This window comes from Pristiophorus japonicus, chromosome 6 (assembly GCF_044704955.1).
Source record: "Pristiophorus japonicus isolate sPriJap1 chromosome 6, sPriJap1.hap1, whole genome shotgun sequence".
Classification (NCBI taxonomy): domain Eukaryota; kingdom Metazoa; phylum Chordata; class Chondrichthyes; family Pristiophoridae; genus Pristiophorus; species Pristiophorus japonicus.
The window spans coordinates 226,363,378-226,376,146 of record NC_091982.1 but is presented as its reverse complement, the minus strand read 5'-3'; the positions used below and the strand labels follow the sequence as shown (position 1 = coordinate 226,376,146).

Below are 12,769 nucleotides of genomic sequence, written 5' to 3'. Positions count from 1 at the left end.
CCCTCTGCATCACTTTCTCGAGGATGAAAAGACAAGAATCTTGAAAGTTTTTTTTCTCTCATCATTAAATCTATGGATCAGCCTAATGTCTTTTCTCTAGTTCCCAGAGCTAGGTTGTCCATCTTGTGTCTTAATGGCCAGACTAGACACAGTACTCAAAATGCAATCTGACCAGAGATCTGTACAGTTCTAGAATGAATTCTTCTAACTTTTACTCCACTGCTTTGGAAAAATAGTTCAATTCCTTCTGAGTGTAGTACTAAAGGTGGTAGAAATCTGGAATTCGCTCCCCAAAAAGCTGTAGATGCCGGGACAATTGGAGCTTGTTCGGTAAGGGTATCAAGGGATATGGAGTTTAAGGCAGGTCGATGGAGTTGAGGTCAGCCATAATATAATTGAATTGGCAGAGCAGGCTCGACGAGCTGAGTGGCCTACTCCTGTTCCTATGTGAAATAAGACAGACAACACCCTAAAGGGTGGAAATGGGACCCCAGTCTAAAAATATGTTGAGGTAATAAATTTAACCAACATTTTTTTTGCAAACATTACATAAATAGGAGCATGAGTAGGCCATACGGCCCCTCGAGCCTGCTCCGCCATTCAATAAGATCATGGCTGATCTGATCAAGGACTCCGCTCCACTTCCCCGCCCGCTCCCTGTCACCCTTCACTCCCTTATCACTTAAAAATCTGTCTATCTCCACATTAAATATATTCAATGACCCAGCCTCTACAGCTCTCTGGAGCAAAGAATTCCATAGATTTACAACTCTCTGAGTGAAGAAATTCCTCCTCATCTCAGTTCTAAATGGGCGGCCCTTTATTCTTAAACTATGCCCCCTAGTTCTAGATTCCCTCACGAATGCAAACATCCTCTCTGCATCTACCTTGTCGAGCCCCCTCAGTATCTTATATGTTTCAATAAGATCACACCATAAGAGCAGGCCCAACCTGCTCATCCTTTCTTCATAAGACAACCCCCTCATTTTAGGAATCAACCAAGTGAACCTTCTCTGAACTGCCCACAATGCAAGTATATCCTTTCTTAAATAAGGAGACCAAAACTGTACACAGTACTCCAGGTGTGGCCTCACCAATACCCTGTACAGTTGTAGCATTACTTCTCTGCTTTTATACTCCACCCCCCCTTGCAATAAAAGCCAACATTCCATTGTACATCCATATTCTCATTTCCTTTTTATTTCCTCTCTTTATCTGGTGTCAAATGCCATTGCCTGTTAACCTGCTCTAATGACATTATTGGTGGTGCTCTTTAAAGAACTGTTAGGCACTCAAATGGGCTGTTATTTTATTAATTCACTAACGTTTGTTGGAAATTACATGTATAGACCCACATATTATAATATTTTGACATTAGGCAGTGCAATAGGCAGATCAACACCAATGTGATGCACTATCAGGCTGCCCAAACATCTGATCTTTTGAACAAGTTCCCAGCAGGTCATAAGTCATAGTTTCTGGAGTGAGCTATTGAGAGGTGGAGATCATCGTTGTGGGGTGTGAAGAGGAACGAACTAATTATAATGATTCTAGTAAGAAACTAAGGTGTGCAAATGTGGCCCTGCCTAATGTATACATACCTTATTTAGCTTTAATACTCCTGGTCAATCTCTAGCAAAGCTGATAGTATATATTTTTCTGCACACTGCTTGAAATGATCAGTACCTAATTAATTAGGGAGCTTTCAAAGAGCGAGAAAACTATAAAATCTCCGCTGTCACTACGAAATTGCAATAAGGAACCAGCTGCGTGTATTTGCTGGGCTCCCTTCCAAAGCTGAATCCCACAAGCCCCGAGAGAGTTGGGGGCCAAACGTGTTGCAACAATATTGCTGTCATCCTGCAGTAAACCAAGAATAGGCTGACACCGAGTTATAAATGGGGCACTCTATTCATTGAACACCCAGCGGGTGATTTTCAGGTAGCAACATTTATGTCCGGATCAGGCCCAGGTCTTATTAACATGCCTCCGATGAGCTGCGGCAGCTCCATGCTAAGTCGGTCAACAGGCCGGGTCTGGGGAGAGGGGTTGGAGGTGATCCAGTGGGGGCGGAGTGGGAGGGCCCACCAAAAATAAATTTGAAAGCATCTTGGGCCATTTTCTTGAACGATCTGCCTTTAAGGGCTGTTGGTTAACACCTGATGCGACCGGACCGAGCTTGCACGGCACACACACTCTACCTATTAGTACCTGAATATCACAGTCTGGATCCTACAACCAGCGTAGGTCGCTGATTTGCATATTGAAGCAGTCTGCTTCAGTCGGGCAGGGTGCTCACCCACTCCCAGACCCACCTGAACATATCTTCAAGTGGGCCTTTGACGTCAGTAGGGCAGATGAGGTGCTCCCCTGATTTTCAAATCTCGGCCGCCTATTTTGCACATGAGAAATGGGTGGCCGGCAGTGATATGGAATTGATTCAGTCACACGTACATATTATACAGAGGGACAGTGCTCTTCTACTGGAGAAGCTGGGGTTGTTCTCCTTCGAGCAGTGAAGATTGAGAGGAGTTTTGATAGAGCTAGTCCCACTCCCTGCCCTTTCCCCGTAGCCCTACAATTTTTTCCTTCAGGTACTTATCCCATTCCCTTTTGAAAGCCACGATTGAGTCTGCCTCCACCACCCTTTCAGTCCATGCATTCCAGATCCCAACCACTCGCTGCGTAAAAAATGTTTCCTCATGTCGCCTTTGGTTCTTCTGCCAATCACCTTAAATCTGTGTCCTCTGGTTTTCGACCCTTCCACCAATGGGAACATAGAAACATAGAAAATAGGTGCAGGAGTAGGCCATTCGGCCCTTTGAGCCTGCACCGCCATTCAATGAGTTCATGGCTGAACATGCAGCTTCAGTACCCCATTCCTGCTTTCTCGCCATACCCCTTGATCCCCCTAGTAGTAAGGACTACATCTAACTCCTTTTTGAATATATTTAGTGAATTGGCCTCAACAACTGTCTGTGATAGAGAATTCTACAGGTTCACCACTCTCTGGGTGAAGAAGTTTCTCCTCATCTCGATCCTAAATGGCTTACCCCTTATCCTTAGACTGTGATCCCTGGTTCTGGACTTCCCCAACATTGGGAACATTCTTCCTGCATCTAACCTGTCTAAACCCGTCAGAATTTTAAACATTTCTATGAGATTCCCTCTCATTCTTCTGAACTCCAGTGAATACAAGCCCAGTTGAACCAGTCTTTCTTGATATGTCAGTCCCGCCATCCCGGGAATCAGTCTGGTGAACCTTCGCTGCACTCCCTCAATAGCAAGAATGTCCTTCCTCAAATTAGGAGACCAAAACTGTACACAATATTCCAGGTGTGGCCTCCTCTCTATCTACAGTTTCTCTCTATCTACTCTGTCCAAACCCCTAATGATTTTGAACACCTCGATCAAATCTCCTCTCAGCCTTCTCTGCTCTAAGGAGAACAACCCCAGCTTCTCCAGTCTATCCTCGTCACTGAAGTCCCTCATCCCTGGAACCATTCTTGTAAATCTTTTCTGCCCCCTCTCCAAGGCCTTCACATCCTTCCTAAAGTGCGGTGCCCAGAATTGGACACAATGGGCCCAAGTTTCCACAGGATAAAAAATGGGCGCCCCTCCGAGCTGGGCGCCCGTTTTTCGCGCCTAAAACGGCGGCAGAAAAAAAACGCGCTATTCTCGAGCGCTTTGCAGCTCCTTGTCTGTTTGGCACGGCGCCCTGGGGGGCGGAGCCTACACTCGCGCCGATTTTGTAAGTGGGAGGGGGCGGGTACTATTTAAATTAGTTTTTTTCCTGCCGGCAACGCTACGCGTGCGCGTTGGAGCATTCGTGCATGCTCAGTGTGAAAAAAACATTGGCACTCGACCATTTTTGTAGTTCTTTGTAGCTGTTTAATTTTTGAACATTTTTTAATAAAAGCACATTGCCATCAGCACATCAGCACTGAGGCTTCTTGCAGCCTTCTCACTGTCTCCTTCCCCTCCCCACCCTCCACGGCAACAAACGGCGGTTTCCTCCCCCTCCCTCCCCTCCGCGGCGGCAACAAACCGCTGTCTCCTTCCCCTTCCTTCCCTCCGCGGCAACAAACCGCTGTCTCCTTCCCCTCCCTCCCCTCCGCGGCGGCAAACGCCGGTTTCCTTCCCCACCCCCCGCGGCAACGAACGATGGCTGAAGCACTTTCACACAAGTAGGAAGATAGTTTATTTAATCTTTTCTTTGCTTATAAATGTTTATTCAGGTTGGATTTATTTGTATAATATTTGTAGAAGTATAAATAAGGATTGATTGTAGAATTTAATGACTTCCCTTCCCCCCCCCCCTCCCCCCCCCACCTCGTTCTGGACGCCTAATTTGTAACCTGTGCCTGATTTTTTAATGTGTAGAACAGGTTTTTTCAGTTCTACAAAAATCTTCACTTGCTCCATTCTAATTTAGTTTGGAGTGCGTTTTCACTGTGGAAACTTTGAAATCAGGCGTCAGTGGCTGGACACGCCACTTTGAAGAAAAAATTCTGTTCCAAAGTAGAACTGTTCTACCTGACTAGAACTGCAGAAAAAAAAATGTGGAGAATTGCGATTTCTAAGATAGTCCGTTCTCCACCAGTTGCTCCTAAAAATCAGGCGCAAATCATGTGGAAACTTGGGCCCAATACTCCAGATGAGGCCGAACCAGTGTTTTATAAAGGTTCATCATAATTTCCTTGCTTTTGTACTTTATGCCTCTCTTTATGAAGCTCAGGAACCCATATGCATTTTTAATCGCTTTCTCAACCTGCCCTGCCACCTTCAAAGATTTGTGCACATATACCCCTAGGTCTCTCTGTTCATGCACCCCCTTTAGGATAGTACCCTTTAGTTTATATTGCCTCTCCTCCTATGCCACCAAACTCCCTTTCTCAACACCTACACCACGTCACTTTCCTTTTTTTTGTTTCAAAAGCCTCCTAAGGACTCTTCACTTTGACAGTTCTTTCGCCTCCTCAATGTCTTTCTTTCCTCCCCTGCTTAGTGCTCATTCTTTGTTTACTGCCCTCTAACGCATTCTGAGATGCCTCTCTCTATGTGAGGAGAGCTTGTGCAAGTATTAGTTGTTCAAACATGGAAGCGAAGGCAGTTTCACACCCGATATGTAGTGTACATAACGTGGGGAAAGCGCGCACAGCTCTGGCCTGTGGCTGTCACTTCTGAACTGCGCAGCTGCTGATGTAGCACTTGAAGATAAACTCCAGTAAAAATGCTGATAGCATCATCTTCTGCTACAGTGTCAGCGGCTTTTCAGTCTGTAAACATACTGCCATCCTTAATTAAATTCCTCAGCAACCTGTAAATGTGTCTCGTCAGAGAAAAAATGTCGACATCTTCCAAGCTCATTTACTAACTAGTTCAGATTTATTCATCTAAACATCCAATGGCAGCAGAAGACAATTTGTCTTCACTGATGTAGAATCTCAGAAGTGAACATTTTCCATTCTAAGGCAAAGTAAAATAACCCGATTGCTTACTGAAAGAAAGACTTGCATTTACATCACGCCTTTCGTGACCTCAGGACATCCCAAAGCACTTTACAGCCACTGAAGTACTTTTTTTGTGAAGTGTAGACACTGTTGTAATGTAGGAAATGCGACAGCCAATTTGCGCACAGCAAGGTCCCATAAACAGCATTGTAATAACGACCAGATAATCTGTTTTAGTGATGTTGGTTAAGGGATAAATGTGGCCAGGACACCAGAGAGAACTCCTTTGTCTTCTTCAAAATAGTCCCATGGGATCTTTTATGTCCACCTGAGAGGGCAGACAGGACCTCAGTTTAATGTTTCATCGAATGACGACACTCCAACAGCACAAACCTCCCTCAGTACTTCACCTAGAATCTGTGCTCAAGTCTCTGAAGTGGGGCTTGAACCTACAACCTTCTGACTCTGAGGTGAGAGTGCTACCCACTGAGCCACACTGGCTCCGGCCAGTGCGATAAAGAGCTATACAGACTAAGAAATGGCCAAGCTCCATTCTTGGGCATTGATGAAGTAGAAATCGGAGCCCAGAGACTTATCCATGTGTAGAGTGTTTGGGAAGATGTAAACTCGATCCAATGTTGCCATTTTTCCGCCCCCACTACATTTGGAAATTTCCTTCCTTTGTCTGCTCAAGGAGGGGGGAAAGATCTTTGAGCAATATATGACAAGCATACTTCCTTCTAACTATCATTAGTACTCCTGTACATATAGCTAGCCAGTGAGTTAGCAAAATCAGTAATGGGAATTAAAACATGAATTATACCCCGATTCTGGCCCGGATTTTGCTGTGCGCAGAAAGGACTGGCTTTCGCCATTCACCCCACGTACAGCTGCCCACAGATCTTTAGTGGGCATGTCAGCGCAGATTTCCAGTCTTCTGACATCTGTTTGAATTCAGTGCCCTCTACGGGGCATCTGTGGCGTCTGTGAACAGGAAGCCAGCAGGGAAGCTGTTCAACCAATCAGGTTGAAGAATCCTCACTGATGGCAAAGCAGGAAGTAAAAAATAGGAAATATAAATTGCCTTTAAATCATTGTATAAGAAGCGAAATAATGATTGGGTCATACACATGGGATTAAGTGAAAGACATAAAAGAGCAAAACACAAAAATAATATAAAAAGAATTCTTTTAATTTTTTATATTTTTTAAACATTTGCAACATTAATTTTCTTCTGAGGGAATGTGACTCCACACTTCTAAAATCAATTTTTCAGGGCCATAGAGGTTGCTCAGCAGTAATTATGACTTACTACGCTGTTTATAAACTCCTGATTAAACAAGGCTCAAGATTTTCATCGGTCTTTCGAGCGAGAATAGTGGGTAATTAGCCTAAGTTCCTGCCATAAGAATGATCTTTGTGCAGATTCCATCAGAGGAGATTGCAACAGCACACCCCGTGGTGAAGCTAGGTATCACTGACAGCAACTTCCGGATTTCCACCTTAACTGCGCATGTGCGGACGTCAGAAGTTGCTGTCAGTTTTACCCAACAATAACAGTGAACGCTGACAGACACACCATTATTAGTGCAGCAAAATCCAGGCCAAATGTGCTGACACTGTAGAATAATACTGCATTTCTGCAAAACAGATCTGTGTTCAAAAACATGAACATCTGCCATGTTGCAGTTTCTGAAGATGCAATGTAGCTGAGGTCGCTTATTCCATGTTTATATTATGGAGATACTTCTACTTGAAATGAAGAATGCAGTGTCTTTGCTCTAGTATTAAAGCAGTTCACGTTGTGGAGCAGATATCAGCTTGTTGTTGGCAACACAGAAGCAAGATTGTTCAAGGGTGTAATATTTTCACCTGTGAGTATGCACTTAGGTTTGTAGAGCTGTTGCGACTGGAGTGCATCATCACCCCCGGCAACCAAATTTTAATTTGATCCACCAATGTCTAATGTTTAATTTGTTTAAGTTTGTCGGTTTTAGTGCCCCCCCTTTAATCAGGGGGCACTTCATTTACAGGTGCAACTTAAAATAGTTGTCGAGCTTGTTGCATTGTGAGTGGCTTAGCCAGTCACGTGATGTTCACATGACTCAATAAAACCCCAGTTAGTTGGGTCTAGGTCATCCACGATGAGGTCTGCAGTTGTGAGCCTAGTGGATGAACTGGTAATGTGTAGTGTGATTGTTAAACCTTTGTTAATAAACCAACTAGTTCTTAATAGCAATGTGTTGCTATGAATTATTAAGCAAAGAACGCAGGAAGCAAATACATTACAAAGGGTAACGGTGAAACAATAACACCTTGCATTTATATAGCACCTTTAATGTAGTAAAATGTCCCAAGGTGACACTAAACCACATAAGGAGGTATTAGGACAGATGACGAAAAACTTGTTCCAAGAGGTAGATTTTAAGGAGTGTCTTAAAGGAGGAAAGAGAGGTAGAACAGCATAACGGTTTAGTAAGGGAATTCCAGAGCCTCGGGCCTTGCCAGCTGAAGGCACGGCCGCCAATGGTGGAGCGATGAGAATCAGGCATGTGCAAAATCTCGAAGGGATGTAGGGATCTGTTTTCTGTACGTTTCTGCACCCTGGATGTTGCAGGAAAAGGAAAGTGCTTATGTGGCAGTGCTGTTACATAAGTGCGGAATTCAAGGGGTACTATTGCCATACTGAGCATTTTATATGCAGATGAAACAGTTCCTGGCACGGGTTACTCCAAAAGAAACCAGACACAGAGGACCATGTTGGCTGCCACATGCCAAGTTCTTGACGCTTAAAACAATACTTCTATCTCAGTGCAAACTTTAACCATGTGATTTTCATTTTAAATATTTGTACTGGCCATGCTGAAGTAATGGTGATCAGTTTATCAAGGTTCCCGTATTTTCAAAGTGATTTGTTACAACTTAATGTTTCCACGACAGCTTGATTGTTCTGCTTAGAGAGAAAGACAAGCGGAAAGAATACATTTGACTGCAATGCTCTGCAAGTAAATTGAGGCAAAGTACTTCACTGTATAAAATTAGTAACATAATCACTCAAAAATTTGGAAGCTCCAGTAGCTGGGATCAGGATTAAGGGTTGCTGTAATGAAGGCACTGGCAGGTTGGCATAGAAGGCTATGGATCACTGAGTGATTCCTTCACTGATTCTCTTCATTTTCTTTCTGCAACAGGGTGGATGTACATCCAGATGATGACCTCAATCAGGAAAGTGCATGTGTGGTAAGTATAAAAATGAAACCTGTGCTCATTGTAAATAAAATGATGCTTCATTCAAGCAGCCATTACAAACAGTCGCGCTTCACAAAGTCCATTGTTTCTTTATTGGTAGGTTTTCCTACTCATTCAGAATTAGTTGTTTTCCTAGGTGTTTCGTAGTTTCTCATTGGGCAGCTTACCTTGCTTTTGATTGGTACGTGGGTTATCTTTGGTTCGGATTTGCTGCTATTTTAATATAAGGAAGTGCTTGCAAGACACAGGTTCTTCAATATAATGGCATCACCGCTGACACCTGGGAGACCCTGGCCGAAGACCGCCCGAGGTGGAGAAAGTGCATCCGGGCGGGCGTTGAGCTCTTCGAATCTCAACACAAAGAGCGTGAAGATGTCAGGCGCAGGCAGCGGAAGGAGCGTGCGGCAAACCAGCCCCACCAACCCCTTCCCTCGACGAATGTCTGTCCCACCTGTAACAGGGTCTGTGGCTGTCATATTAGACTGTTCAGCCATCAAAGAACTCACCTTTGGGAGTGGAAGCAAGTCCTCCTCGATTCCGAGGGACTGCCTATGATGATGATGAATATAATGGGCCATAATTTTCTGCAGGAGTGAATCTAACAGCGTCTGCCGATAGTTAGACTTGTCCTGGTACAATTATGTGTTAAAAAAAATTTCGGGACAAGTTGCTGACGCAGCGAGTGGAACTGGGCACCTGGGACCAGAGTGAACAGGGAAAGCAACCAATCAGGTTAAAGGGTTGTGAAATTAACAATGCAAGGACTGAGAAGAAAAGTGTAAAATAGAGTGGGCGAATTTAATGCCAAATCAGTGAAAATAATTGCAGTATCCTGGGTCTCTCATAGCAATTGTTTCTCATGTCTGGCTTCGCCTTGGTGAATCCATGTTGTACACATTCTGTGCCATTCACATCCATTATATAATGGGATGCTCAAAATTGTACACAATACATTAATTGTGGCCCAACCAAAGTTATATATAAATTCATCATTACTTCTTTACTCTGGTACTCTATGCCCTTATTTATAAAACCAGAAATTTGTTGTGTCCTATCCATCAACCAACTTTCCATCGACGCTAAGATATTTTGGGTTCAAAATATTCCCCCACCTTAAGGTCCTAATGGGGCCTTTCCTACCAGGGGCAAGCGGATGGGCTGACCCATCAGAAATTTCCCCCGGGCAGCACAAATGGGCTTTTGCCTCACTCGTGTACCCACCCCGTCAGGCACGCGGCGACCCCTTTCCGCCCTGCGAGGGAAATTGCCCCACGGGAGCAGAGCGGCTGCCGCTCGGTGCCCCCGAAGTCAGCCCAATAATGGCGGCCATGGGTTCGGCCGGGCCACCAACAGGCAGCCTGGCACCCCCTCTTGGGTGCCAGGCCTCTGGCCCAGCCGAAACCCTCCCTGGTGGCCCAGTGGGCTGCAGAGCTCGCAGCGGCCCTCCCCTTTAACTGCGATACCACCCGCCTTCCAGCCCGCTCCCGACCCACTTCTGTCCCGCAACCGCCCGAAACACCACCCCAACACATTGAAAAAGAAAAAGGGCAATTTCGCTAGATACCCCGCCCCCAGGATTCGAGCGAAGAATAATCACTTAATTCAAATTATCCGCCCTGTTCGGGGCGGGGGGCAATTTTTCCCCCTTCTTATCATAGAATCATAGAAATTTATAGCACGGAAGGAGCCCATTGTGGCCCATCGTGTCCGAGCCAGCCGACAAAGAGCTATCCAACGTAATCCCACTTTCCAGCTCTCGGTCCGTAGTCCTGTAGGTTATGGCACTTCAGGTGCACATCCAAGTATCTTTTAAATGTGGTGAGGGTTTCTGCCTCTACCATCCTTTCAGGCAGTAAGTTCCAGATCCCCACCACCCTCTGGGTGAAGAAATTTCCCCTCATATCTCCACTAAACCTCCCCCCAATTTCTTTAAATCTATGCCCCCTGGTTGTTGACCCCTCCGCCAAGGAAAACAGGTCCTTCCTATCCACTCTATCCAGGCCCCTCATAATTTTATACACCTCAATCAGGTCTCTCCTCAGCCTCCACTGTTCCAAAGAAAACAGACCCAGAATCTTCCATCTTTCCTCATAGACAAAAGTCTTCAGTCCAGCCAACATTCTTGTAAATCTCCTCTGCACCCTTTCCAGTGCAATCACATCTTTCCTGTAATGCGGTGACCAGAACTGCACACAGTACTCCAGCTGCGGCCTAATCAGTGTTTTATACAGTTCAAGCATAACCTCCCTGCTCTTGTATTCCAGCCTCGAATTATAAAGGCAAGTATTCCCATATGCCTTCTTAATTACTTTATCTACCTGGCCTGATACCTTCAGGGATCTGTGGACCTGCACTCCAAGGTCCCTTTGTTCCTCTACGCTTCTCAATGTCGTACCATTTAATGTGTATTCCCTTCCCTTGTTAGACCTCCCCAAATGCATTACCTCACACTTAGCTGGATTGAATTCCATTTGCCACTGTTCTGCCCATCTGACCAGTACATTGAAAGTTTCCTGCAGTCCGCAGCTTTCTTCTTCATTATCAACCACACAGCCTATTTTAGTGTCATCTGCAAACTTCGTAATCATACATAATCATACCCCCAACATTTAAGTCCAAGTCATTGATATATACCACAAAAGGCAAGGGACCCAGCACTGAGCCCTACGGAACCCCCACTGGATACAGCCTTCCAGTCACAAAAACACCCATCAACCATTACCCTTTGCTTCCTGCCTCTGAGTCAATTTTGAATCCAACTTGCCACTTTGCCCTGGATCCCATGGGTTATTACTTTCGTGACCATTCTGCCACATGGGACCTTGTCAAAAGCTTTGCTAAAATCCATATACATTACTTCATATGCACTGCCCTCATTGACCCTCCTGGTTACCTCCTCAAAAAATTCAATCAAGTTAGTCAGACACGACCTTCCCTTAACAAATCCGTGCTGACTCTCCTTTCCAAATGTCTTTCTAAATGAAGATTTATCCTGTTCCTCAGAATTTTTTCCAATAATTTTCCCACCACTGAGGTTGGGCTGACTGGCCTGTAATTACTCGGTCTATCCTTTTCTCCCTTTTTAAACAAAGGTACAACATTAGCAATCCTCCAGTCCTCTGGCACCACGCCTGTAGCCAGAGAGGATTGGGGAATGATGGTCAGAGCCTCTGCTATTTCCTCTTTTGCTTCTCTTAAACAGCCTGGGATACATTTCATCCAGGCCTGGCGATTTATCCACTTTCAAAGCTGCTAAGCCCCTTAATACTTCCTTTCTCACTATATTTATCTCGTCTAATATTTCACACTCCTCCTCCCTCATTGCAAAGTCTGCATCACCCCTCTCTTTTGTGAAAACAGGTGCAAAGTATTCATTAAGAATCCTACCCACGTCTTCCGCCTCCACACACTGATTACCTTTATGGTCTCTAATAGGCCCCACTCTCTTGTTATCCTCTTGCTCTTAATATATTTATAAAACATCTTTGGGTTTTCCATGATTTTACTTGCCAACATTCTTTCGTGCTCTCTCTTTGCTTCCCAGGGAAGAAGCTGGGAACTTGCTTTAAGGCAGGAGTGTGGAGGAGCCGGGCTTTGGGAACATCCTGTAAGGAATGCTTTGGGGAAGGAGAGGGTCAGCATTAACTGTTGAGAAGGGTTGGGGGGGGAGCAGAATTATCGGTATTAACCGGAGGGACGGAAGAGGAGTTCCAGCATTAACTGTTGAGGAGGGTTGCGGATATTAATTTCAGGGAGAGGGGAGGAAGACAAGTGCTGCATGAACCGGGGTTGATGAGCTGTGTTAGCTTTAACTGGTTGGGAAGAAGATTGAAAGCTTGAAATAGTGTTTTGAAGGGGAAGTGGAGTGACAGCTTGAACTGGGCGGAGGAAGAGAGGTGCCACATTCAATTAAGGATTGAGAAGAGTGCTAGCATAATCTCAGCCGGTTGGGGCGGGAGAGTCTATGTGAGAACTGGATTGGGGGTTTGGGGGTTTGATGTGGTGTGTGTATCAATGGGGTAGTGTCGCTGTTCACCCTGGTCCTGAGAGGAAGATGGTCTCTGTGC

General features: G+C 45.0%; 1 protein-coding gene across 1 annotated transcript in view; it reads left to right on the top strand.

The window, feature by feature from the left end:
* LOC139265983 (sodium/hydrogen exchanger 9-like) overlaps nt 1-12,769 on the top strand; it is a 571,812-nt gene that overhangs the window by 420,499 nt on the left and 138,544 nt on the right. Inside the window, exon 13 of the mRNA XM_070883664.1 lies at nt 8,645-8,693. Within this exon, the coding sequence (XP_070739765.1) occupies nt 8,645-8,693 (49 nt within the window). The remainder of the gene's footprint in view (nt 1-8,644; nt 8,694-12,769) is intronic.